Genomic DNA, 27,620 nt, shown 5'->3' on the forward strand with positions numbered 1-27,620 from the left:
CAGAAGGAATCGTTTCCGACCCCATAAAGTATATATATTCTTGATCAGCATCAATAGCCGGTCGATTGAGCCCTGTCTGTCTGTCCGTCTGTCCGTCCGTTCGTCCGTCCGTCTGTCCGTCTGTCCGTCCCCTTCAGCGCCTAGTGCTCAAAGACTATAAGAGCTAGAGCAACGATGTTTTGGATCCAGACTTCTGTGATATGTCACTGCTACAAAAATATTTCAAAACTTCGCCCCGCCCACTTCCGCCCCCACAAAGGACGAAAATCTGTGGCATCCACAATTTTAAAGATATGAGAAAACCAAAAACGTAGAATTGTAGAGAATGACCATATCTTTAAGACTGCGGAATCAGAATTGGATCGTATTATTATTAAAGCCATCATCAAGAAAACAATTTCATTTTTTCTCGTCCTGTCTCTCTCTAACACACAAGTAGCATAGGCGGCTTTGCTTAGAGTAAAACATTAGCGCCTAGATCTCAGAGACTACAACAGCTAGAGCAACCAAATTTGGTATCCACCCTCCTAATATATCGGACCGAGACGAGTTTGCTTCAAAATTTCGCCACACCCCCTTCCGCCCCCGCAAAAGACGAAAGTCTGGGGATATTCACAAATCTCAGAGACTATTAAGGCTAGAGTAACCAAATTTAGTATCCGCACTCCTGTTAGATCTCACTATAAAACGTTTATCTCAGAATTTCGCCTCACCCCCTTCCGCCCACACAAAGGACGAAAATCTGTTGCATCCACAATATTGCACATTCGAGAAAACTAAAAACGCACAATTATAGATAATGACCATATCTATCAGATTGCTGAATCTGGATTAGATCAGATTATTTTTATAGCCAATAGGAACAAATCAATTTGCAGTGGCTACGCAGCGCCCGACGTCACGCTCAGACTGATTTTCTGTCTCTCTCGCACGCATTCTTTGTCGTGTCGTTCAATATTAGCATCGGCTGCCGGAGGAGAGCCATACTGACTAAGTATCGGGTATAACTGTAGAGTTGCGGTGTCCGCAGCAACTCACAACGTTCCCCCTCGTTTTACTGTGTTTTTTTGACGACGCCACACATGAACACAAAATTACACTTGAGCTATGATCACTCTATATTACATAGGTTTTCGCAGTTGTAATCTCCACACAAACACATGCGGCATATTCGTTTATTATGAAATTTTAACGTATAAAACAGAGAAACAGCGCTAGTGTTCGATCTTTTGTTGGGTCCTGGGCTTCGAACTATTGAAGATGATAACTAGACACTGTGGATTATTGCTTTGTCAGACTCTACCCGGAATCGGGTATTATATGTAATATCTGTGGTATCACTAAAAGTGAGTGCTATGCCAGGGAGACTGCATGAGTAATCACAACGTTTATGTCAATGGGTGGATAGTTTTGCAGCAGCTTCAGTCAAAATTGCTTCCCTTTGGATTCTATAAATCAGTAAATACAACAGTAAATGTAAATGAATCAGTTGAAAGTCAGCGCACACTTACAATATCATGGAACAGCAGATTTTGATGAGAAAATCAAAGCGCTGCTCGTCCGAGAATACCGAATCCCAAATTCGCTGCACATCGGGCAGTGGAAACTCCTGCGAGAGCAGGAGGGTGAGACACCTGAAGCTATAGTACTTCGGATGCAGCTCTTGGCTCTTCAGATGCTCGTAGATGTCTATATCTTTAGTCTTCAGCATGTTGGATAGCAGGCCCATCATGAACTTTATGCCACCCTCCGCATCGTCCAAAGTCTTGATGAAGAAGTCGCGTATCTCGCTCATCAGAGCCGTGAAGCAGAAGAAACAGTCTGCCTCCGCGTGGGCACGGTACGAGAGATCCGGATCCGAGGCCATCACATAGTAGATGGGTCCGACAATCTCATTCATGCCCTGTACGTACCCCTGGCCCGGATTTAGCTTGGCGTAGATGAATAGGATGCGCTGCACAACCTCCCAGTGGGCCTCCTGGCCTTCCTCCATGGCGGCATAGGTCTCCACCAAACGCTTTGTGATTAAATTGATCTGATTGGGAGCAAAGAGGCTCATTAAATCGATTGTCGCTTGAGTGGGGGTCACTTACTTGCTGCTAAATGTCCACAATGGTATGCATAATGGAACAAACTTTGAGCTTATTTTCTAGCACAATTTCCGACCGAAACTCACCTTGGTCATGCCCAAGCCCTTGCGCTCGACGTTCGCCGATCTGAGCACCGTGGGCACTACCCGTTCGTGAAGCCGCCGCCCGTGCTCGCCTTTACTGTGCACCACAATGTCACAGGGATACTCTGTGGGCTGTTGAAAAAACGAGATGTCGGGGCACAGGCGCCTCACATCTTTGTCGATCTGGGAACGTTGTGAGTTGCTGCGGACACCGCAACTCTACGGTTATACCCGATACTAAGTCAGTATGGCTCTCCTCCGGCAGACGCCGCTAATATTAAACGGCACGACAAGGAGTGCGTGCGAGAGAGACAGAAAATCAGTCTGAGTGTGACGTCGGGGGCTGCGTAGCCACTGCAAATTGATTTGTTCCTATTGGCTATAAAAATGATCTGATCTGATCCAGATTCAGCAATCTGATAGATATGGTCATTATCTATAATTGTGCGTTTTTAGTTTTCTCGAATGTGCAATATTGTGGATGCAACAGATTTTCGTCCTTTGTGTGGGCGGAAGGAGGTGGGGCGAAATTTTGAGATACACGTTTTATAGTAAGATCTAACAGGAGTGCGGATACCAAATTTAGTTACTCTAGCCTTAATAGTCTCTGAGATTTGTGAATATCCCCAGACTTTCGTCTTTTGCGGGGGCGGAAGGGGGTGTGGCGAAATTTTGAAGCAAACTCGTCTCGGTCCGATATATTAGGAGGGTGGATACCAAATTTGGTTGCTCTAGCTGTTGTAGTCTCTGAGATCTAGGCGCTAATGTTTTACTCTAAGCAAAGCCGCCTATGCTACTTGTGTGTTAGAGAGAGACAGGACGAGAAAAAATGAAATTGTTTTCTTGACGATGGCTTTAATAATAATACGATCCAATTCTGATTCCGCAGTCTTAAAGATATGGTCATTCTCTACAATTCTACGTTTTTGGTTTTCTCATATCTTTAAAATTGTGGATGCCACAGATTTTCGTCCTTTGTGGGGGCGGAAGTGGGCGGGGCGAAGTTTTGAAATATTTTTGTAGCAGTGACATATCACAGAAGTCTGGATCCAAAACATCGTTGCTCTAGCTCTTATAGTCTTTGAGCACTAGGCGCTGAAGGGGACGGACAGACGGACAGACGGACGGACGGACGGACGGACAGACAGACAGGGCTCAATCGACTCGGCTATTGATGCTGATCAAGCATATATATACTTTTACTTTTTACCACAAATCTAATATACCCCAATACTCATTTTGAGTATCGGGTATAAAAATGCTTTGCTTAAACTGTTTCGCAAGAGGTCACCAGATTCGTGAATGCCAAAGTGCCCACAACTGCAACACGTGTGGAGACCGGCATCATACGCTGCTGCACCGTGGCACTCCAGTTTCCAGCCAATCCGTGCCCAACTCCGTACCACTTCCGACTCCTGCCGAAGCTCAGCCTAGCGTTCAGAACTATTTCGCCTCCGGCAAGAGGGCGGTACTCCTGGGCACGGCTATTATTAATATTTGCCACTTGGGGACAAACTTTCGCGCCCGCGCTCTAATCGACCCGGGCTCCGAGGCGACGTCCATTACGGAACGTCTCTTCCAGATCATTAAGTTGCCATTCCGACTCGCCCAGGCACAGGTCTCGGGCCTCAATCAGACCATATCCGCTCAGTCCAAGAAGCTCTGCCATTTTTCCATCCGATCCCCGACTAAGCCGGGCTTACACTTGGATGCCACAGCCTATGTCCTGCCGAAACTATCAGGCAGCCTTCCCTTCCATCCGATCCCGCAACACTCGTTGCGAGACTTGCCGAACCTGCCATGGGCAGACCCGACATTTTACGCAAGCTCACAAATAGATGACCTGATTGGTGCCGACATCCTTCCAGATCCGCATTCCAAGGTGGATCGGCTCCGAACCATCTGTAAGGGTCGAGCATCACGGATTTTGCGATGCGTCCGAAAAGGCGTACGGTGCGGCGATCTACGTACGCATCGAGACTGACCACCTGGTCAAGGTGCAGTTGCTCACCGCGAAAACACGAGTCGCACCCGTTAAGACTGTATCGCTCCCCCGGTTAGAGCTATGCGGCGCCGTGCTGCTGTCCGAAATGGCGACGGCTATCCTGCCAAATATGCCAAGCGCACCTACAACCTGTTACTTCTGGACAGATTCCGCTATAGTCCTGTCCTGGCTGAAAAAGCCTGCTTGCCACTGGACTACCTTCGTGGCCAACCGAGTGACCAGAATTTCGCAAGCCACCGGGGTCGAGAAGTGGGGTCGCGTTCCGTCCGCACAAAATCCCGCCGACCTCGCCAGCAGGGGCGTATCCTTACAGGAGCTCGTCGAGAACCAACTCTGGTGGCACGGACCAGCGTGGTTGCAAGGGCCCCGGCATCAAAGGTCAGCCCAAGGCGGGGACGATCCCGTGATAACCCTCGAGCAACGTGCTCTGAAGGTTCATTTTGCACTGAGCCCATCCGAAGACTTCCTCGATCGGTTCTCCAATCTGGAGAGAGCCCTGCGAGTCCGTGCTTATGTCCTTCGCTTCACAAAACGCTGCCGGAAGCTGGTCACCGGACAAGAGGACCACCTTGCAAGCGAAGACATTACCGAAGCTGAGCGCACTCTTATCTTAGAGACTCAGCGCAGGGAATACTCCCAAGAGTATCACTGCCTAAGCGAGAAGCGGCCAGTGCCAAGGTCAAGATCTATCCTGAATTTGAACCCGTTCCTAGACCAACATGGGCTCATAAGAGCATGTGGCCGTATCGCAACTTCTACCTTTCTGAAGTACGACGAACGGCATCCCATTATTCTGCCGTACCGCTGCCGGCTATCCCGCCTTCTCGCGCAATTCACCCACCGGATAACTCTTCATGGCGGAAACCAACTAATGGTGCGACGTATCCGATCTGGATTCCCAAGGTTCAGAAACTCATGAAGGGGGTGGTAAACTCCTGCAAGGTATGCGTCATCCACAGACAGAAGTTGCAAGCCAAAATGATGGGTGATCTTCCTACGGAACGAACGTCCTTTTCCAGACCGTTCACGCACACCGGAATTGACTACGCGGGTCCCGTCGAAATACGGAATTACACAGGCAGAGCGTGCCTGATAACCAAGGGGTATATGTGTGTTTTCGTGTGTTTTTCCACGAAGGCCATCCATTTGGAGCCCACGTCGGATCTCACGACCGAGAAATTTCTTGCAGCCTTCGCTCGTTTCGTCGCACGACGAGGGTGTCCGCAGCGCATTCACTCCGACAATGGCAAATTTTTCGTTGGTGCCGCCAAGGTGCTTTCCCGTGACTTCCTAGAAGCATTCAAGGGCTCGATAACTGATGCGTACAGCCATCACCGGGTTTCGTGGCGTTTTATCCCACCAGGAGCTCCACACATGGGAGGTCTGTGGGAAGCCGGGGTGAAGAGTTTCTAAACTCTCTTTTACAAAGCCACGTCCACTCGGAAGTACACTTTCGAAGAGCTTTCCACGCTTCTCGCAAAGATCGAAGCATGCCTTAATTCCAGGCCGCTCTCGCCGATGTCCGAAGATCCAACTGAGTTGCTGGCCCTTACTCCCGGGCACTTCCTTACCGGGGGACCCTTGATGTCCACGGCCGAACCCGAAATAAAGGGTGACCTTAAATCAATAATCAATCGATGGCAGCATTTAAAAGCGCTCACCCAACAGTTTTGCCAGCGGTGGAAAGAGGAATACCTCAAAGCGCTCCACAAGCGCACTAAGTGGCAGACGCGGACGCCAAACCTCCAGGTTGGGGATATGGTTGTCGTCAAAGAAGACAACCTGCCCTCCAATGAATAGCGGCTCGGGAGAGTCCAGTCCGTGTATCCCGGCGCTGACGAGAGAGTCCGTGTGGTAGATATCCTTACTGCCCGCGGGGTCCTTAAAAGGCCTGTTGTAAAGGTCGTTCTCCTCCCAGTAGAACGCCCTAGTTCCGTCCAACAATAACGCGAGTGTACCTTCCAAAGCTCCAAGTTTCATTACTAATACTTCTTCGACCACTTTCTTTCCTCCTAGTTCAGCGTATCCAGACATGGCCTCACGCTCACGCGCCAACCGCACCCATCATTTGGGCTTGCAACTTCTGTCTGTGGATGACGCATACCTTGCAGGAGTTTACCACCCCCTTCATGAGTTTCTGAACCTTGGGAATCCAGATCGGATACGTCGCACCATTAGTTGGTTTCCGCCATGAAGAGTTATCCGGTGGGTGAATTGCGCGAGAAGGCGGGATAGCCGGCAGCGGTACGGCAGAATAATGGGATGCCGTTCGTCGTACTTCAGAAAGGTGGAAGGTGCGATACGGCCACATGCTCTTATGAGCCCATGTTGGTCTAGGAACGGATTCAAATTCAGGATAGAACTTGACCTTGGCACTGGCCGCTCTCGCTTAGGCAGTGATGCTCTTGGGAGTATTCCCTGCGCTGAGTCTCTAGGATAAGAGTGCGCTCAGCTTCGGTAATGTCTTCGCTTGCAAGGTGGTCCTCTTGTCCGGTGACCAGCTTCCGGCAGCGTTTTGTGAAGCGAAGGACATAAGCACGGACTCGCAGGGCTCTCTCCAGATTGGAGAACCGATCGAGGAAGTCTTCGGATGGGCTCGGTGCAAAATGAACCTTCAGAGCACGTTGCTCGAGGGTTATCACGGGATCGTCCCCGCCTTGGGCTGACCTTTGATGCCGGGGCCCTTGCAACCACGCTGGTCCGTGCCACCAGAGTTGGTTCTCGACGAGCTCCTGTAAGGATACGCCCCTGCTGGCGAGGTCGGCGGGATTTTGTGCGGACGGAACGCGACCCCACTTCTCGACCCCGGTGGCTTGCGAAATTCTGGTCACTCGGTTGGCCACGAAGGTAGTCCAGTGGCAAGCAGGCTTTTTCAGCCAGGACAGGACTATAGCGGAATCTGTCCAGAAGTAACAGGTTGTAGGTGCGCTTGGCATATTTGGCAGGATAGCCGTCGCCATTTCGGACAGCAGCACGGCGCCGCATAGCTCTAACCGGGGGAGCGATACAGTCTTAACGGGTGCGACTCGTGTTTTCGCGGTGAGCAACTGCACCTTGACCAGGTGGTCAGTCTCGATGCGTACGTAGATCGCCGCACCGTACGCCTTTTCGGACGCATCGCAAAATCCGTGATGCTCGACCCTTACAGATGGTTCGGAGCCGATCCACCTTGGAATGCGGATCTGGTCGAGAGCGGAGTAGCTCCGCAGAAAACTCTGCCAGCGCTGACGCATCTCGGTCGGAAGATCTTCGTCCCATCCCACTTCTTGCAACCAGATCTCTTGCATGAAGATCTTTGACCGGACAATGAATGGAGCCAACCAGCCCGCAGGGTCGAACAACCTGCTATCTGGGAAAGCACCGCTCGCTTGGTATAGGATGCCGTAGATGCCAGTTCTGGCGGAACGAAGAAGAAATCGTCTGTTGTCGCCTTCCAGCGAATTCCGAGAGTCTTGGCTGTGCTTTCTGCCTCGAGTTCAAGGAAGTCGGTGTGAAGGAGATGGTCATTCGGAATGGTAGTCAGGATATCCTTGTGGTTGGACGTCCATTTTCTCAGTGGAAACCCGGCAGAACTCAGGGCGGCCTGTAACTCGCGGATAGCTAGTTGAGCCTCAGTGGGAGAGTCTGCTCCCGCTAGGACGTCGTCGACATACATACAGGACCGAATGATGTGACTGGCTCTCGGGAATCGGGACTGGACATCGTCTGCAAGCCGTTGCAACACCCGGATGGCGAGAAAGGGAGCACAATTGACTCCAAAGGTGACAGTTTGCAACTCATAGTCGCGTATCTCGCCCTCCTTGTTGCGAAACATTATTCGCTGGAAGAGGTGTGCTTCGGATCTACCCAAATCTGCCGATACATCTTGGTGATGTCATCATTGAAGACGTACCGGTAGTAGCGCCACTTCAGGATCTGAAGGGCTAAGTCGGACTGGAGAACAGGGCCGGGGTGCAGAAGGTCATTCAAGCTGATACCGTTAGTCGACGGGCTGGATGCGTTAAATACAACGCGGACTTTCGTGGTGGTGCTATCAGGCTTGAAGACAGCGTGGTGCGGCAGGTAGTAGGTTGAGGACCCATGAGTCGGAAGAACTTCTGTCATGTGTCCAAGCTCTAGGTATTCTTGGATCACGGTGTCATACTGCTCTTGTAGAGGACTGTTTCTTTTCAAGCGATTTTCGTTTCTTAGGAACTGGGCCAGCGCGGTTGCCCTTGAATACCCCAGATCTGATCCGAGATGATCTGGGTCGCGAAACGGTAACGTGACGACGTATTTCCCGCTTGGCGTTCTTGACGTAGTTCGGAGGAAATTTCTTTCGCAGTACGAATCCGACTCGCTTTCTATTTTAGTAGGAATGTCCTTCACATCCCAAAACTTTGTGAGGGATGGGAGGGAAGGCTGCCTGATAGTTCCGGCAGGACATAGGCTGTGGCATCCAAGTGTAAGCCCGGCTTAGTAGGGGATCGGATGGAAAAATGGCAGAGCTTCTTGGACTGAGCGGATATGGTCTGATTGAGGCCCGAGACCTGTGCCTGGGTGAGTCGGAATGGCAACTTAATGATCTGGAAGAGACGTTCCGTAATGAACGTCGCCTCGGAGCCCGGGTCGATTAGAGCGCGGGCGCGAAAGTTTGTCCCCAAGTGGCAAATATTAATAATAGCCGTGCCCAGGAGTACCGCCCTCTTGCCGGAGGCGAAATAGTTCGGAACGCTAGGCTGAGCTTCGGCAGGAGTCGGAAGTGGTACGGAGTTGGGCACGGATTGGCTGGAAACTGGAGTGCCACGGTGCAGCAGCGTATGATGCCGGTCTCCACACGTGTTGCAGTTGTGGGCGCTTTGGCATTCACGAATCTGGTGACCTCTTGCGAAACAGTTTAAGCAAAGCATTTTTATACCCGATACTCAAAATGAGTATTGGGGTATATTAGATTTGTGGTAAAAGTGGATGTGTGTAACGTCCAGAAGGAATCGTTTCCGACCCCATAAAGATATATATGCTTGATCAGCATCAATAGCCAAGTCGATTGAGCCCTGTCTGTCTGTCCGTCCGTCCGTTCGTCCGTCTGTCTGTCTGTCCGTCCCCTTCAGCGCCTAGTGCTCAAAGACTATAAGAGCTAGAGCAACGATGTTTTGGATCCAGACTTCTGTGGTATGTCACTGCTACAAAAATATTTCAAAACTTCGCCCCGCCCACTTCCGCCCCCACAAAGGACGAAAATCTGTGGCATCCACAATTTTAAAGATATGAGAAAACCAAAAGCGTAGAATTGTACAGAATGACCATATCTTTAAGACTGCGGAATCAGAATTGGATCGTATTATTATTATAGCCAGCATCAAGAGAACAATTTCATTTTTTCTCGCCCTGTCTCCCTCTAACACACACGTAGCATAGGCGGCTTTGCTTAGAGTAAAACATTAGCGCCTAGATCTCAGAGACTACAAAAGCTAGAGCAACCAAATTTGGTATCCACACTCCTAATATATCGGACCGAGACGAGTTTGTTTCAAAATTTCGCCACACCTTCTTCCGCCCCCGCAAAGGACGAAATCTGGGGATATTCAAAAATCTCAGAGACTATTAAGGCTAGAGTAACCAAATTTGGTATCCGCACTCCTGTTAGATCTTACTATAAAACGTGCATCTCAAAATTTCGCCCCACCCCCTTCCGCCCACACAAAGGACGAAAATCTGTTGCATCCACAATATTGCACATTCGAGAAAACTAAAAACGCAGAATCATAGATAATGACCATATCTATCAGATTGCTGAATCTGGATCAGATCAGATCATTTTTATAGCCAATAGGAACAAATCAATTTGCAGTGGCTACGCAGCGCCAGACGTCACGCTCAGACTGATTTTCTGTCTCTCTCGCACGCACTCTTTGTCGTGTCGTTTAATATTAGCGGCGTCTGCCGGAGGAGAGCCATACTGACTTAGTATCGGGTATAACCGTAGAGTTGCGGTGTCCGCAGCAACTCACAACGTTCCCCCTCGTTTTGTAATAAATCCTATGTCCATAAAGTTACTAACTACCGATTTTAGTACTAAATACTTATACAATACATACAATATTATCTAGCATTGTACGTTTCAAATAAAATGTTAAAATTTTGCATAAAACAAAAGATCTTAACCTTGATCCAGAGCGAATCGTTCAATCGATTGTATTGCCAATTTCTCGTCCTCCGATCAGCTGGCCGCGAGCGTTAATGAATGTATTTTTACACATATACAGGCTATAAGCAAAGACAGACGCTGGCCAAAATCTGTTCGGTCGTTTTATAAATAACAATGTCTACTCAGGGGTTGTCAGGTGACCTGAAGGCTAACCATGTTTGGGAGATACCCTACCTTAATGCCTTCTTTCTTCTTGACCACAACATTTTCATGTCAGTTAATAAACCTCTCTGTAACCGTTTCGTATCCGTCTTGAACCGATTCGTTGTGATCGCATTTGACAGCCCTGGGCGGGAGGCTGCAAGCTCTAGATTTTTTATTGCAACTGCTGCATTTGATTTTCTGGTCTGGCGCGCGACGAACGTTGTTTTGGGTCCTCTAATTTCAGCCCAGCAACACAACTTTACTTCATCTACACTTCAGGCCTTTCTGTACTTCACTTCCGATCCCCAGCACTTTGAAGTGAGTGTTTTTTCTATTCCCCAAATGCCTCTGGCTTTCAAAAGTTTTTCGAACTGTAAGCAAAGTGCTACGCTACCGATTCTCACTGGGAACAAACTATTACGCAATTCTTAATGCTGTGATGAACTGTTTGCAAGAGAAAGAAAACAATAGTTATGTAAAAAAGCAATTGAAACCATGAGTTCAAAATGATGTCAAAACGAAACGGTTAAACTATTGGCATTTTTCGAAAATGGAAGTATATCATCCGTTCAGTTCATAAGTGATTATGGAATAAAGATCACATTGTATGCTTTCTGTTCTATGTTTATGGAATCCGTTCGGTTACATCATGACCTTAACCTTAAAGCATCCTAATTTCTCCCTCCGTGTTCCCATCTCTTTTTAGCACCTTCTCTTGGCAACATGTTCAAATCAATCTTCGAGTCCGCGCAGAGCTCATCGTTCAGGTCGCCGTTCACCAGCGTCAACTGCCAGGCTGCCACTCCTGCCTCCGACCTTGCGCTCTCTAAAGTGGCATCCCCGTCAGTCTCGGCCCTTGACGATGTCTCGCCCCGCAAACATAGCCCCAACCACAACTTTGCCGCCGCCGCCGCAGCTCCTCTGGGTGGTATGTGGATGGATGATGATCCAGGGAAACCATTCTAATCTCTGGCTCTGGCTTAGATTCCTGCGAGTTCGGATCAAACAAATACTTTCTGCTGTGCGGCTTGGGAGGCATCATCTCCTGCGGCTCCACACACACCATGGTAGTGCCTCTGGATTTGGTCAAGTGCCGCCTGCAGGTGGATCCGGCCAAGTACAAGAGTGTGTTCAACGGTTTCCGGGTCAGTTTGGCCGAGGAGGGTGTGAGGGGTCTGGGCAAGGGCTGGGCACCCACCTTCATCGGCTACTCCATGCAGGGCCTGTGCAAGTTCGGTCTTTACGAGGTCTTCAAAGTCATTTACGGCGATGCCATTGGCGAGGAGAACGCCTTCCTGTATAGAACCGGCCTGTACTTGGCCTCCTCGGCCTCCGCCGAGTTCTTCGCTGATATTGCCCTGGCGCCCATGGAGGCGGCCAAGGTCAAGATTCAGACCACTCCCGGATTTGCCAAGACGCTGCGCGAGGCTCTGCCCAAGATGACTGCCCAGGAGGGCATTGGCGCCTTCTACAAGGGTCTGGTCCCACTCTGGATGCGACAGATTCCATACACCATGATGAAGTTCGCCTGCTTCGAGCGCACCCTCGAGCTGCTGTACAAGTATGTGGTTCCCAAGCCACGTGCCGACTGCACCAAGGGCGAGCAACTGATAGTCACCTTCGCCGCTGGCTACATTGCCGGTGTCTTCTGCGCCATTGTCTCGCATCCCGCCGATACAGTGGTCTCAAAACTGAACCAGGCTAAGGGCGCCTCCGCCCTGGATGTGGCCAAACAGCTGGGCTGGGCTGGTGAATAGTGATTCTGGTTTTGTGTAAGCCCTTGCCTTAAACTCTACTTTTCTACAGGACTCTGGGGCGGATTGGTGCCTAGGATTGTGATGATCGGCACCCTGACTGCTGCACAGTGGTTCATCTACGATGCCGTGAAGGTTACTCTCCGCATGCCACGTCCACCTCCACCAGAAATGCCCGAATCCCTGAAGAAGAAGTTGGGCGTGACTGGCGAGCAGTAAGCCGTTTAGAAATCGGTTAAGCCTCTTGTTAAACGAATTGGTCGACATTTGAATAGTAAAACCACGATTGAATAAAAACCAAACTTTAAATTATTTATTTTTGTAAATAGAAGAAAATTGTGTGTACATTCCGTTTAATTTAACGGCAATTTTCTGCCATCGCCATAGGCAACTCTGTATATATTGCACAGCACTGAACATCTGTTCCATGCTGCATAACAGCCCTGGCGAATCAACATATAAACAACATATAAACACGCGGTCAGCGGCTAAATTTTGATTTGAATAATTTTTATTTTACTTCATACAAATGTTATCAACGGCTAAAACCGCGAAGCTAACAAAGAAAGGAAAGAAAGGTAACAAGAAGAGCAAAAATTATAAGGCAGAGAACTGGCAAAAGGTGAAAATAAAGGGCCACGTGAATTCCGATGAGTTTGGCGGCTACGAGGGCCTGATTGGACTGGAAGTTCTCGAGGATTACGATGCAGAGCTGGTAAAGTCTTCAAAGAAGAGAGCATCTAAAAGGAATGATAAAAAAGAGACAGTGAAGAGTAAAAAGAAGAAGGTATCCAAGACTGTGGAGGAGGAGGGGCCCAGTGAGAGCTCCAGTGAATCGGAAAGCGAGGACGAAGTGGTGTTTACGGCCAAGTCCACCAGAAAGGCGCGTCAAGCCGAACGTCATGCACAGAAACTAGAAAAACTGAAGGAGAAACGACAAAAGCGAAAGGAATCGCGAAAGCTGAAAAAGGAAAATATTGAAGAAGAAGATGGTTCGGAGTCGGACGACAACGAGGACAATCCTTCAGGTCAATATGTACTGTTGAGACCTCCACAATCGGACGATGAAAATGAGGAGGCAGTGGAGCCCTCGAGTGATGAAGAAGTACCTCAGCTTGTGCCCGCTTCGACGGAATACGAGGATGAACTGTCCGCTTGGAATGGCTTGGGAGTGCCTTCTAACATTCTACGAGGACTGGCTGAACAGGGCTTTAAGGCACCCACGCAAATTCAGTCCATGACTCTGCCAGCTGCCATCCACGGCAAAAAGGATATCGCAGGAGCTGCGGAAACCGGCAGTGGAAAGACCCTGGCCTTTGGCATTCCTATGCTGGCTGGAATTATGGAGCTGAAGCAGAGAAATGCTAGTTCTGGCATTCGCAAGGCCCCCAAAGTGAAGGGCGCGCCAATAGCTCCGCCAGCCGACGATGAGCATGAACTGACACCGCCGCCTGACGAGCTGGACCACGTCTCTGGTGCCAGCGATGAGGACAGCGACGCCGAACAGCGTGAACAGCGCAAGCAAACTCCCCTGTACGGTCTGGTGCTGACACCCACTCGGGAGCTGGCCGTCCAGGTAAAGAATCACCTGGTGTCTGCAGTTAAATACACTGGAACACTTCGGGGGCCTGTCTGTAGCCAAGCAGGAACGTGTGCTCCGGCAGTGTCCGGAGATCGTTGTGGCCACCCCCGGCCGCCTCTGGGAACTGTTTGCCCAGGGCAACCAGCACCTCAACAAACTGGATAATTTGAGCTTCCTGGTTATCGACGAAACGGATCGTATGGTCGAGAAGGGTCATTTCGAAGAGCTTAGGAGCCTTCTCAAGGTGCTCAACGCAGACGAGCAAAAGAAGCAACAACGCCAAAACTTTGTTTTCTCCGCCACGCTGACTTTGGTCCATGATCTGCCAGATCACATGCAGAGTAAGATAGAGAAACCTTTCATCAATGTCAAAATATATGTAATTTTCTTCTCGAAGAGCGCAATGTGGGAAAGCGTCCCAAGTTTGTGAAGCAAACGGTGGATCAGAAAATCGAAAGCCTCATTGAGGAGCTGGGCATATCTCAGCCCAAAATTGTAGATATAACCAGCACTCAACGTGAGTAGATCTCATTGAAACCCCAAATGGCATCCACAATAAACCTTAAATGATCTCTGACAGAAACCGCTCAAACGTTGACCGAAAGCCGTCTGCTGTGTCCCATCGATCAGAAGGACTTCTATCTATATTACTTCATCCAGCGCCATCCCGGCCGCACCATCGTCTTCTGCAACTCCATAGACTGTGTCAGGCGTCTGGCCACGCTCTTTGGCCTGCTGGATTGCAGTCCTCTTCCCCTCCACGCCAACATGATTCAGAAGCAGCGCCTGAAGAACCTTGAACGCTTCCGCGACTGTCCCACAGGTCTACTAATCGCCACAGATGTAGCTGCCCGTGGCCTGGACATTCCCAATGTGGAGCATGTGATTCACTATCAGGTGCCACGCACCAGTGAGAACTATGTTCATCGCTTGGGCCGTACTGCTCGAGCCAATAAGCATGGAATAACCGTCAAGCTCTACAAAACACTAGAGAGAAGTGAGTGATACTTAGATATCGCGAAACGACTTATTAACACACAATTTATTCTTGCAGCCGAGGATCTGCCACTATTCCCCATCTCGGAGCGTTTTTTGGCCGGTGTGAGAGAGCGTGTAAACCTAGCTCGTGACCTGGACAAGGAGGAGCTGAAACTCAAGCGGGTTCAGAGCGAGCGTGGCTGGATGAAGAAGCACGCCGAGGAAATGGACATGGTCATTGATGGCTACAACGATGAGTCGTAAGTCTACATGAAACCACATTCGAATTTGCTCTAATATAACAATTTGGTGTAGTGGCAGCGACCAAGATGAGGATCCCTTTGTGATAGAACGACGACGCAATCGCGTCCACGTGGAAACAGTGCGGGCACAGCTCCATTCTCTCCTAGCTCAGCCCCTTTTCTCCAGAGGCTTCAGCTTCAAGTATCCCAACAGCGAGAACTCTGATGTAACCACGAGTCACACCACAAGTGCCGTGGATACCATGAAGGCGACCATCGAGGACCAGAAGCTGGCCACAAAGCAACGAAACAAACGGAAAAAAATGCCTAAATCAACATTATTTTACTTAAAAGATTCACAAAGGATTATACGAATAAAGTTCCGGATAAGTCGATCAGTGCTTCGACACGTAGTACCTCTGTCAGAGAACGCGCGTTCTTGGCCAGCAAAGTGGATACAGACAGAGTTGGAGTTGTGAAACACCTAGAATAAACGTATTTATTAGACCAAGTGAAAATAACGATAAACCCACTCATGCTTACTCAATATACGGTTCCATCTCCTCCAGGGTCCATTTGCGTTTCGTCTTGAACAGATCCCTCATGCCCTCGGGCCTCCTGCCAGGAATGCATAAATTCCTCATTGCGGAAACGCAGCCCCGGCTGCAGAATGTTCTGGGCGACAATCCGAGCGACCAGGGATTCCTGGTAGGAGAACTGGCCTGGACAGCGCTCGCTGGGAATGGTATAGATGTCAAAGAGCCCAGTCACTACAGGCTCTGGTGCAATGCTCTTCAAAGCGCTGATTGTTTCCCCCCTTTCCACTTCGTCCAGGGCCCAGGAGTTTTCGCTGATCAAACCGAGCATCAGACTGATTATTCGATACCCGTACTCGTATTCCAATACGCGTATATGACCATCGAATTCCAAGGCGCGAAAGTTCCGTAGACCGTCCTCAAATTGTGCCCTACTGCACTGGACCGTGTCCAGCAATTGTTGAAAGCTAAGGAGGACCTTCCGCTCAATGCAATACTCGTTCTCCGGCCCCGAATACCGAGTTAGTTGAAGCAGCTCGCCCAGTTTGCGGAGGCGGGGCTTGATCTCGCGGCACTCAAAGTATTCATGGAACACGGCCAGGACCGAACGCTGCTCCAGAGTACGAGGCACTTCCAGGTCATCTTCTGTGCTGTCGTTGAGACTTCGCTCCAGAGAAGCGTTTGCATTGCCTGTGCGCGGGATGTGCTGGTGGCAGCGCCAAACTTTAAATCCGGCACGAGCAACAAGCTGTTGGAGATCTCAGCGCCCTTAACATCGTACGTCCGCTCGTCAGTGCAGAGCACGATCTTTTCATTAAGGCCACCCTTGAAGTGGAGCGTCTGACCCTCGCGGATGTGATGCAGCATGTCGAAATCGAGCTCTAGCAGACGCAGATTGTCGGCGACAATATTTGCCGAGGGGTAATACAGTGCCTGAGTAACTTGGGTGAGCTGCCTCTCGTCCAACTTGGCATGTTTCACAATTGCCTTTACATCCTCCGGCGTGCGGACGTATCTATCAATGAAAGAGGATCTACCTAATGAATCCCATGAATGTTTATTGGACACTTACAGCTAGGGAGCGTTTTCATCTACTTCCATGGACTCCATATTAACTAGATAGCCATATTAGCCATGCCCATAATTTTGACGCAATTTTGGATCCTCAACAACAATATAGCATCTGGTATGAACTTATCCCACTTAAGCCCCCTCTATTTAACACTTGAGGTAATAGGCGGAATATATTAACGATTGTAAATTCTTCTTATAGATCAGCCATCTTTCCTCTGAACTTAAAAAAAATCTGAACTTGAACCATGTTCAAATTATTATTTTTTTATTATTTTCGGTGGAAAATTGAAATTCCCCCTTGGCTTATAGTAGGTTAATAGTTCTCCGTCGAGGTTTGGTAACCATATTGTTCAATTTTGATCTTCCGTCGAATATTACTAGCTGTATAGACCATTAAGCCATGCACACATAATTTTATTCAATTAGTTAATCATTTTCCTATATGACTGGCTAATTTTAAGTACTCCTTTTTATTTCTTTGCTTATGAAATAAGGTTTAAGCAAAATCGGTCATTAAATATTTCCACTTAATTAATTTCCTTACATGGCAACTACACGCTAACTACACATTTGCCTCAATTGCACTGCACCGTCATAGCTTCCAGCTTTGTTAGTTCAACGCAGCCAAAATAGTGTCATAGTAATTATCTTTGACTGTCGACACTTGCAGGAAGCATTAGTTCGTCTTGAGAGAGACAGAGACAGAGAGAGAGAGAGAGAGAGAGAGCCGCTTTCATTCAACAGCAGCTTAAAAAAAAAGAATGAATAGCATCCAGCTCAATACTTTAATAGCGGTCAGCTTAAGTGCGACACCTCTGTATTACGGTAGAATAAAAAACGTTGAAATTATTTTGAATTTTGATTGTGTGTTCGGATTAAAAAGGGAACAAATAATTATATTTCCATAAAATTATCTAATTTAAATCATCTAAATTTAAATGGACCTGATTTTTGGTCTTTACTTATTATTTTCATATGGATCCTACATACATATATCATATTGACCCTCGAACTCTATTCAAATGATCAGGATTAAATTCGTTTCAATAAATGATAGAAAAAGCATGATACAAAGTTAGGTATATTCCATCCATAGATAAATGGGTTATGAATGTAACGCCCCTTATCAATTGTCAGCGTCCCATGGTTAATAATATTTCGATCCATACAATGTCTGATAAGAGGCCGATGGAAATGCTACCCACTAATTACTGAGTAAACCCTGCTTGCCCACAAACGAGGATTGACAGTGTAATTTGCTTCCGATATCCCCAATTAAATTGAATAAACATTGGGCATAAGCCAGAAATTCTTAATTACAGTCGTAGGCCTACTATGAACCGGGCACTGGAGTACGTGCTCGGTGCAGGTAGAAAGGGTAAAATGTCACAATTATGGTCTAGGCCCGGTCAGTGGGCACGGTCCTGCCGCAAATTGAGTGGGGGCGTGGCAATTGTCGGGTAAACATTGGACGGCTTTCGTGTGTTGCGGTCACGGTAACACATGTTCGCCATCACATCTCATCGAGTGGCATGAAAATTTAATTTTTATTGGCCGAACGATACAATTTGAAGCCGTTGGGGCACAGGCGTTGGATGGATAGACACATTTGTATCTCATTATACGTCTCGCTAAAGCTTTAATTATTTTCATTTTGTTTTCTGTGCGCATTTCTGGTGCATCATCGGCTATGCCAAATATTTGCAACCAAAAACCAAAAAATATGCAACCATCGAATTTGTCAGAGTGTTTGCCAATGTTCAGCGCTCGTAAAATATTTCAAACACCCGCACGTGAGTGCGCTCCAATCAATGGGAGGCTCGTTTGTTATGGCCAAAAATTTGGTCAATTTCTATCAATTAAGCCATAAATATGCAAATTATTATAACTATTGCCACCTGCCTTTGGCTGCCTTTTGAGGAGTGTGAAAAACGCTTGGCATATCAATGATGGAGGCCCCTCTGGGCGTGGTCTATGGGCACTGCGGATGCGGAAGTGCTGGCAGGGGATATGGAGGTCGAAATCTATCTTGGGTATATGGAGGTTTCGGGAATCTGAAGTATATTGAAATACGTAGAACCACCTAATTATAGAAAACATACGAATATCTATGCTGTAGTTAACCGATAATGATTCAATATAAATACATAATGGAGACAGAGTCTAGCCTCATTCAAGCATATGCGAACTTTAACCCCAGCAAAACCTGCTCCGCTTCAATTAGCTGCAGTTATGAGCGGAACCCGCAAATGGAATACTTCATCAGTAAATAAAGATACTATGTAGAGAAATGATGGGCACTTGTGCCTACTTGAGTGTCTGCTAATGATGCCTGACTGTCACACCCCCTTTGAAACTGATGTTTGAATTTAAATTGGTCACTAATATGCCTCGTGAGAGCCGCAACGCAACCCATTCTACACTCCCCAATCCCCCAGCCGGTATCCGCCATTTCCCTCCACTCCAGCTCAACCTCTCCTCTGCTCCTCAGCAGGAGGACTAACGACGACGGCGCATTAATGGCAGGGCGTTCTGCCGTAGACATAGTCCGGCGATGTCTGATTACAGAGCGATTCGAGCAGAACGCAATTAGGGAAAAGGGGAGGGCAGCAAGGGGGAATCAAGCAGAGGTTTGAGGGGGAGCTGCAACAGACAAACTGGTTCGCTGTGCCCTGCCACACGGCAATTAGCCAACGGCCAATGGGAGCAGCGCGGCAGACAGCTTGTCATGCGCCATATTGGAAAGAGGGCGGAGCCATGTATCCGCTTTGGTGCACGAGTATTTGTGTGTGGCCCTTGGTGGTGCTTTCTCTCGACCCTTGGGTGCAGTACGTGATGTCTGGCTGCGACTCGACAGTTTCCCGCCGATCTCTGAACGGTTCACTGCGCTGACGCTGACAGGTCTCGCCTTGGAGTTGAACATTTCTTGGGTGCATTCTTAGAGTTTTGTGAGTCCGCGCGTGTATAGTTTCTGTACCCGTGCCCGAGCCCGTGCCTGTGCGTCTTTGCCGGGGGAAGATGGAACGGCCTGCCCTGCTGCAGAACGGGGAGCACGGCGCTGTGGGAAGCCTGGAGACGAAGACGACCAAACCCTTCTCCATCGAAAGTCTGATTGCCACCCAAACACCAGCCACTGTATCCGCCTCGGCATCCGTATCCGCCTCACCGCCGTCCCCGCCGGAGGATCACGAGCAGGAGCAAGAGCAGGAGCTAGGTGCCCGGGCCATGGTCGCCAGCTCGGCCCTGGGCCTCACCCAGTTCCCGCTCTACAATCCCTGGCTTCACGGCTACTTTGCCCAGAACCACGAGAGATTAATGCATTTAATTGCCGGCGGCGGCTGCTACCTAGGATCGCCCGTTGGCAACCCCTTTGCCGGCAAGGAGCCATCGCATCCTCATCCACCACCTCCACATGCCTTGGACAAGTCGCCGCTGCCCCACCCGCTGGATACACGCTTCCTGCCCTTCAATGCGTCTGCCGCTGCCGCCGCCGCCTCCGCTGCTACTCCGACGGATCTCAGCTATCGCCGCCTGGCGGAGCTCATGAACCAGGATTACGTCCACAATCTCAGTGTTAACGCTCGCCTGCAGAACATGGCCGTCGCGGGTTGCCTGCAGGAGGATCACCCAAGCCACAGCCTGATGCACCTGCAGGAGCCGATGCTTCTGCAGGCCAATCCATTCTCGCCAGCAAAGTCCGTCAGCCACAGCCCTGAGGAACCCACACTGGATGTGGGCGTGGATGAGGACTACGAGTGCAGCGGCGACTCCAGCAGCGACATCAGCCTTACTTTATCACCGATGCCAAGGAACTGCAACACAGAGCTGGACAAGAGTCGCAATGGAGGTGGGTACCAGAGAGCTAGGGGAAAAGCAGTTGAGTGTTTGAGACACTCTTCAGGCACTTTTCTATAGGTCTTGCTTAGAATTGCAGTGATTAAAACTTTGGGTAGAAGTGTCAACAGCTTACAATCTGTCTGTGTTTTTCCACCAAGTCATGTTTGAAGAAAGGAAATATTGCACAGTCGCCTCTTGGGCGGCAGGCTTTAAGCATACATATGTATGAACGAGGGGGAACGTTGTGAGTTGCTGCGGACACCGCAACTCTACAGTTATACCCGATACTTAGTCAGTATGGCTCTCCTCCGGCAGACGCCGCTAATATTAAACGACACGCCAAAGAGTGCGTGCGAGAGAGACAGAAAATCAGTCTAAGCGTGACGTCGGGCGCTGCGTAGCCAGTGCAAATTGATTTGTTCCTTTTGGGTATAAAAATGATCCGATCTGATCCAGATTCAGCAGTCTGATAGATATGGTCATTATCTATGATTCTGCGTTTTTATTTTTCTCGAATCTGCAATATTGTGGATGCAACAGATTTTCGTCCTTTGTGAGGGCGGAAGGGGGTGGGGCGAAATTCTGAGATATACGTTTTATAGTGAGATCTAACAGAAGTGCGGATACCAAATTTGGTAACTCTAGCCTTAATAGTCTCTGAGATTTGTGGATGCCCCAGATTTTCGTCCTTTGCGGGGGCGGAAGTGTGGCGAAATTTGGACACGAAACGGTCAAGGTCCGATATCACAGGAGTGTGGATACCACATTTGGTTGCTCTGGCTCTTATAGGTTCTGAGATCCTTGAACTCATATTTTGCAATTGGCAAAGCCGACCATGAAACCTGTGTGTTAGAGAGAGACAGAGCGAGAAAGAATGAAATTGTTTTCTTGATTCTGGCTATAATAATTATACGATCTGGTTGAGATTTTACACTCTAGAACATATAGTCATCCTCTACGATTCTGCGGTTTGGTTTTATCGTATCTTTAAAAATGTGGATGCCACAGATTTTCGTCCTTTGTGGGGGCGGAAGTGGGCGGGGCAAAGTTTTGAAATATTTTTGTAGCAGTGACATATCACAGAAGTCTGGATCCAAAACATCGTTGCTCTAGCTCTTATAGTCTTTGAGCACTAGGCGCTGAAGGGGACGGACAGACGGACAGACGGACGGACGGACGGACGGACAGACAGACAGGGCTCAATCGACTTGGCTATTGATGCTGATCAAGCATATATATACTTTATGGGGTCGGAAACGATTCCTTCTGGACGTTACACACATCCACTTTTACCACAAATCTAATATACCCCAATACTCATTTTGAGTATCGGGTATAACAATACTCATTTTGAGTATTGGGTATAATAATTACATATGTATAGCTGAAATTGGACAGAACCATGGAAAAGGTTCATATCAAGTACCAACTTTTTAAATTGTTAATCTGCAAAATTCTTACGTATTTGAAAGAGTCAGCCCCAGAGGAAATAGGTTGATTTTTTGTTAAAGTTTTGACTGGAATAAGTACGTCCTAAAGATATTCAGCACTGAAATAGCTCTAATAGGAATGATGAAAATTCTGATATGTAGGAAGGTGCAACAATCCATCCAGACAAAGCTCTGCTTAATAGTAGTTCCGAATCATTCTTCTATCTTTTACTGAAAGATCAATTTTCAGGCAAGCCAAGTCTGGACAAAAACAAGAGTAATTCAAGTGAGAGGGTGAGAGGGTGAGAGCAATCACACCTCTCTATCGCAACTTAAATGCCACAAATGCTCGTAAAATAACTTGTACTCGTAAGTGCTGCAGCACTCACTCCAATGTCAGGTTTCGGATCATATGAAATCTCCCATTCCCTGCCTATCCACCCTCACTGGCTGAGCCTTGTCCCAGTCACAGTCCCAGTCCCTGGCCAGTCCGTAGACTGTTGTCTAATGTGGTTTTGTCATGGTAATTAAAATTGAAGCTGCCAAGTCATAATCAGAATTAGCATAAAGCGCATTAAGACCCAATGTTCGGTGTCAATCAAAGCTGTGAAAAGTTTTCACAACTCTTGCTCTGTGATACTCGGTCAGCCCTCCCAGCAATAGAAGACAGAACATCCGTAACAATAGGCACAGTCACAGACGCAGTCGTGGATGGTGTGCTGACGTTTTGACAAACATGACGGCTTGGCCATGCCACTCGAATGGAAGGAACATACTCAGCTCTCAGTCAGCGTGAGCGTAGAGAATAGACCTTCTCATCCACATCGTAATAGCCCCAAAGTTGGGAAGTTCAAGTGCCTTCTCCTTGCCATAATCAATTTTCCAACAAAGCGGCTGAAAAGCGGAACAAATTTTCCACTAATATATTCATAGCTGTATTTGAGTGGGTGGTTGACGGAGGGTGGTTGCTTTGTGCAGTGGCTGGGTGGTGGTGGACGAGCAGGGACCCCCCTTCAATTCGAGTCCGATAAATCAGTGACAGCGAGGGCATGCGAATCGTGTAAGTGTTAAAAAACCGCTTAGCCGTGTACTCAAAATTAACAGCCAGATGGGGATGGAGATGGGAATGGGGATTGGGCTGTCACCCTCATTCGCATCTTCATCCTCCTCCAAGGAGACATTTAACTTTCACGCTCAACTTGGGAGACACCACAAACGACAGCTTAAGACAAACAGATTACGGCTCGAGCATTCCTGATGTCTTCTCTTCTGGGGGCTGAGGCTGGGGCTGAGGCTGGGGCTGGGGCTGGCCATCATTCAGACACATGTATTCAGTTATAAATAAATATGCTTGCCACAAGTTATGACACAGGCCATTTACGCCAGAAGTCCACAAACTTGTTAGGGAGCCATTAAGAGGAAGCGATTCTTGAATTGGAAGAGGACACTTTATTAAACATAATCGCATGATTTCACCCTGAAATTCACATATGGCTTTTTGCAAACAGAGAAGAGATTTCAGGGCTACGATTTCCTAAATTCCAAGAAAAAGGATGGTAGAAGAAGATCAAAACGAATTAGAATGGTAACAAGAGAGTGTTAGTGCCTTAGTAGTTAAATAAAATAAAATAGATATTTTACCCTGGACCAGTTTCTTCCTCCTTTAAGCTATTCTCCATCTAATAACCTCTCTCTTCGAATCACCTTCCAGCCTATACCAATTCGGATAGCGAAGACTGCAGCGACGATGAGGGTGCCCACTCGCACCATGAAGCCAGCGGCCTGGGCGGTAAGGACTCGCAAGGCAACGGTAGTGGCTCCAGTAGCTCCAAGTCACGTCGACGCCGCACCGCCTTCACGTCGGAGCAGCTGCTGGAGCTGGAGCGGGAGTTCCACGCCAAGAAGTATCTCAGCCTCACGGAGAGGAGTCAAATAGCCACAAGTCTGAAACTGAGCGAAGTGCAGGTGAGTTCGAGAGTGGATCTATGGTAAGATATATCGCATTTATAGAGAACCTTATCCTCCATTCGTTAGGTGAAAATCTGGTTTCAAAATCGACGCGCCAAATGGAAGCGGGTGAAGGCCGGACTCACGTCCCACGGCCTGGGCAGGAACGGGAGTGCGAGCGGCACCAAGATAGTAGTGCCCATACCGGTGCACGTGAACCGCTTCGCAGTCCGCTCCCAGCACCAGCAGCTGGAGAAAATGTGCCTCAGCGGACCCATACCGGATCTGCGCAAGAAACTATCGACGAAAGCGATGAGCGGCTTCAAAAAGTTAAATGGCGGCGGCCAGGGCGGCTCCGCCCCCAGCTCCCGCAATGCATTGGGCATTGGAGTGACGACCCCCCTATCCCTGGGCCGCAGTATCTACTGATCGGGTTCTGCTTAGGATGTACATACACATAAGAATTAAAAGAAAGGATGTTCAGTTGTCATGAAGTTTCTTTTTTGTAAATAAAACAATATAAAAATCGAATTCGGTTCCTGCCTACTTTTGGCCTCCACGATCTCTCATTATGAGTCGGGTGCGCGTACGAGTACGAGTATATATGCAGCAAACCACATGAACGGACATAAATCCTGCAGGATGGGGATGGTTGCCTGAGAACGCCCTGTCAGAGTCAGGCAGTGCTCGGGGACTCGTTTCGATGTCAATTGGAACAATTAAACTGCCAATTTGTGCGATTTAACACGGCCCCGAGGACCGACCTAACAGCAGAGGAGAGAGTGACCAAAGTTGAAGTTGAAGTTCGAGTTGACTCGATTTATCTGTGTCTAATTTTTGTAATTTAACGCACCAAATTGTCACAAAACGAGAGCCTGGGAGTGCTGCTGATGATGCTACTCCTGCGGCTGCTCCTGATGGAGGGGAGAGCCATAAGCAGAGCGGAGCCTCTTCAGTGGCAGGCAGCCACCAAAATCCTGATGCCTGGTTCTTGGTTCCTGATTCCTGCTTCCCCTATGACTTATTAGCCCTGCTGTGCAGCAGGATCAGCCTCAGTTCTGTTCTCCCTCCCCTGGTGTGAATTTCTAATTGCATTAGCAACTTATTGGCTGCTGCCTCCTTTTGCCTCGACAATTGACTTTTGTTTGTTGTAGCCCACTGCTCGCCCCACACTCCTCTGCCTTTCTCCCCACATCACTCTCTAATTGTGGCAAAAGGCAGGAGGCAAAAGGAGGTGGAAACCCACCACAGGGCCTACGCCTATGCCTTTGCCATCACATCTCGTTTTCAGCTTTATGTTGGGACACGCCTCCAAGCATGAGTTTTTATACCCGATACTCAAAATGAGTATTGGGGTATATTAGATTTGTGGTAAAAGTGGATGTGTGTAACGTCCAAAAGGAATCGTTTCCGACCCCATAAAGTATATATATTCTTGATCAGCATCAATAGCCGAGTCGATTGAGCCATGTCTGTCTGTCCGTCTGTCCGTCCGTCCGTCTGTCCGTCTGTCCGTCCCCTTCAGCGCCTAGTGCTCAAAGACTATAAGAGCGAGAGCAACGATGTTTTGGATCCAGACTTCTGTGATATGTCACTGCTACAAGAATATTTCAAAACTTTGCTCCGCCCACTTCCGCCCCCACAAAGGGCGAAAATCTGTGGCATCCACAATTTCGACGATACGAGAAAACTAAAAACGCAGAATCGTAGAAGATGACTATATCTTCTAGAGTGCAAAATCTGAACCAGAATCAAGAAAACAATTTCATTATACCCGATACTCAAAATGAGTATTGGGGTATATTAGATTTGTGGTAAAAGTGGATGTGTGTAACGTCCAGAAGGAATCGTTTCCGAACCCATAAAGAATATATATTCTTGATCAGCATCAATAGCCGATTCGATTGGGCCCTGTCTGTCTGTCTGTCTGTCCGTCTGTCCGTCTGTCCGTCCCCTTCAGCGCCTAGTGCTCAAAGACTATAAGAGCTAGAGCAACGATGTTTTGGATCCAGACTTCTGTGATATGTCACTGCTACAAAAATATTTCAAAACTTCGCCCCGCCCACTTCCGCCCCCACAAAGGTAGAAAGTCTGTGGCATCCACAATTTTAAGGATATGAGAAAACCAAAAAAATAGAATTGTAGAGAATGACCATATCTTTAAGACTGCGGAATCTGAATTGGATCGTATTATTATTATAGCCAGCATCAAGAAAACAATTTAATTTTTTGTCGCCCTGTCTCTCTCTAACACACACGTAGCATAACCGGCTTTGCTTAGAGTAAAACATTAGCGCCTAGATCTCAGAGACTATAAAAGCTAGAGCAACCAAATTTGGTATCCACACTCCTAATATATCGGACCGAGACGAGTTTGTTTTAAAATTTCGCCACACCCCCTTCCGCCCCCGCAAAGGATGAAAATCTGGGGATATTAACAAATCTCAGAGACTATTAAGGCTAGAGTAACCAAATTTGGTATCCGCACTCCTGTTAGATCTCACTTTAAAACGTATATCTCAAAATTTCGCCCCACCCCCCTTCCGCCCCCACAAAGGACGAAAATCTGTTGCATCCACAATATTGAGGATACGAGAAAACTAAAAACGCAGAATCATAGATAATGATCATATCTATCAGATTGCTGAATCTGGATCAGATCAGATCATTTGTATAGCCAAAAGGAACAAATCAATTTGCACTGTTTACGCAGCGCCCGACGTCACGCTCAGACTGATTTTCTGTCTCTCTCGCACGCACTCTTTGTCGTGTCGTTCAATATTAGCGGCGTCTGCCGGAGGAGAGCCATACTGACTAAGTATCGGGTATAACTGTAGAGTTGCGGTGTCCGCAGCAACTCACAACGTTCCCCCTCGTTTTTTCTCGCCCTGTCTCTCTCTAACACACTCGTAGCATAGCCGGCTTTGCTTAGAGTAAAACATTAGCGCCTAGATCTCAGAGACTATAAAAGCTAGAGCAACCAAATTTGGTATCCACACTCCTAATATATCGGACCGAGACGAGTTTGTTTCAAAATTTCGCCACACCCCATTCCGCCCCCGCAAAGGATGAAAATCTGGGGATATTCACAAATCTCAGAGACTATTAAGGCTAGAGTAACCAAATTTGGTATCCGCACTCCTGTTAGATCTTACTATAAAACGTGTATCTCAAAACTTCGCCCCACCCCCTTCCGCCCACACAAAGGACGAAAATCTGTTGCATCCACAATATTGCACATTCGAGAAAACTAAAAACGCAGAATCATAGATAATGACCATATCTATTAGATTGCTGAATCTGGATCAGATTAGATCATTTTTATAGCCAATAGGAACAAATCAATTTGCAGTGGCTACGCAGCGCCCGACGTCACGCTCAGACTGATTTTCTGTCTCTCTCGCACGCACTCCTTGTCGTGTCGTTTAATATTAGCGGCGTCTGCCGGAGGAGAGCCATACTGACTTAGTATCGGGTATAACTGTAGAGTTGCGGTCTCCGCAGCAACTCACAACGTTCCCCTCGTTATTATTGTAACACTTTGCAGGCAATTTGCTGCCGGCTGCGGGATTGCCCTTGCCCTGTGGATGCTCTTTTGCCTCGACTCAAACTGAATCTGAATCGGAAGCTGGCACTGAGATTGCGGCAAATGAACAAAGTGGGAAGCAGGAACAGGGCTCGGCCTGAATTGTTCAGGGAATGCGCTACAGTGTATAGGGGAAACTAATCTG

The 27,620-nt window shown here is 48.1% G+C and overlaps 4 protein-coding genes and 1 pseudogene across 5 annotated transcripts; 3 read left to right on the forward strand and 2 right to left on the reverse strand.

Annotated features, from left to right (window-relative positions):
• Positions 1-1,052: 1,052 nt before the first annotated feature.
• On the reverse strand, positions 1,053-11,234 carry LOC108152586 (TBC1 domain family member 13). The gene is given in 5 exon segments (XM_033397816.1): positions 1,053-1,426; positions 1,428-1,448; positions 1,512-2,035; positions 2,177-2,382; positions 11,219-11,234. Coding segments are annotated over 5 exon segments (840 nt in total). The 3' UTR covers positions 1,053-1,353.
• LOC117193217 (phosphate carrier protein, mitochondrial-like) lies at positions 10,705-12,572 on the forward strand. Of its 2 annotated transcripts, none has more exons than XM_033397969.1 (4): positions 10,705-10,827; positions 11,216-11,437; positions 11,494-12,258; positions 12,316-12,572. In XM_033397969.1, exons 2-4 carry the CDS (start codon positions 11,233-11,235, stop codon positions 12,480-12,482), a joined length of 1,137 nt encoding a protein of 378 aa, XP_033253860.1. In that variant the 5' UTR covers positions 10,705-10,827; positions 11,216-11,232; the 3' UTR covers positions 12,483-12,572. The 2 variants fall into 2 exon arrangements, with proteins under 2 accessions (XP_033253860.1, XP_033253859.1); XM_033397968.1 differs by lacking the exon at positions 10,705-10,827 and adding an exon at positions 10,864-10,882.
• Positions 12,573-12,777: 205 nt separating this feature from the next.
• Positions 12,778-15,636, forward strand: LOC117193216 (annotated as a pseudogene).
• On the reverse strand, positions 15,385-16,468 carry LOC117193091 (sister chromatid cohesion protein DCC1-like). Its single transcript, XM_033397817.1, has 3 exons — positions 16,426-16,468; positions 15,609-16,360; positions 15,385-15,549 (listed from the first exon to the last, which is right to left on the reverse strand). Exons 1-2 carry the CDS (start codon positions 16,466-16,468, stop codon positions 15,609-15,611), a joined length of 795 nt encoding a protein of 264 aa, XP_033253708.1. The 3' UTR covers positions 15,385-15,549.
• A 3,084-nt stretch (positions 16,469-19,552) lies between these two features.
• Positions 19,553-24,420, forward strand: LOC117192240 (homeobox protein unplugged-like). Its single transcript, XM_033396905.1, has 3 exons — positions 19,553-20,522; positions 23,654-23,907; positions 23,977-24,420. The coding sequence occupies exons 1-3, from the start codon at positions 19,694-19,696 to the stop codon at positions 24,316-24,318; spliced, it is 1,425 nt and encodes a 474-aa protein (XP_033252796.1). The 5' UTR covers positions 19,553-19,693; the 3' UTR covers positions 24,319-24,420.
• Positions 24,421-27,620: the final 3,200 nt, after the last annotated feature.

This window comes from Drosophila miranda (genome assembly GCF_003369915.1).
Source record: "Drosophila miranda strain MSH22 chromosome Y unlocalized genomic scaffold, D.miranda_PacBio2.1 Contig_Y2_pilon, whole genome shotgun sequence".
Classification (NCBI taxonomy): Eukaryota; Metazoa; Arthropoda; class Insecta; order Diptera; family Drosophilidae; genus Drosophila; species Drosophila miranda.

Bases quoted from the DNA above. Each gene is read 5' to 3' on its own strand.
- LOC117193217 (XM_033397969.1), top strand. From the start codon at position 11,233: ATGTTCAAATCAATCTTCGAGTCCGCGCAGAGCTCATCGTTCAGGTCG. The intron at 11,438-11,493 runs GTATGTGGATGG...GCTCTGGCTTAG, and splicing joins CGCCGCAGCTCCTCTGGGTG to ATTCCTGCGAGTTCGGATCA. The intron at 12,259-12,315 runs GTGAATAGTGAT...ACTTTTCTACAG, and splicing joins CAAACAGCTGGGCTGGGCTG to GACTCTGGGGCGGATTGGTG.
- LOC117193091 (XM_033397817.1), bottom strand. From the start codon at position 16,468: ATGCTGCATCACATCCGCGAGGGTCAGACGCTCCACTTCAAGG. The intron at 16,361-16,425 runs GTGGCCTTAATG...AAGGGCGCTGAG, and splicing joins TCAGACGCTCCACTTCAAGG to ATCTCCAACAGCTTGTTGCT.
- LOC117192240 (XM_033396905.1), top strand. From the start codon at position 19,694: ATGGAACGGCCTGCCCTGCTGCAGAACGGGGAGCACGGCGCTGTGGGA. The intron at 20,523-23,653 runs GTGGGTACCAGA...ATCACCTTCCAG, and splicing joins GGACAAGAGTCGCAATGGAG to CCTATACCAATTCGGATAGC. The intron at 23,908-23,976 runs GTGAGTTCGAGA...TCCATTCGTTAG, and splicing joins TGAAACTGAGCGAAGTGCAG to GTGAAAATCTGGTTTCAAAA.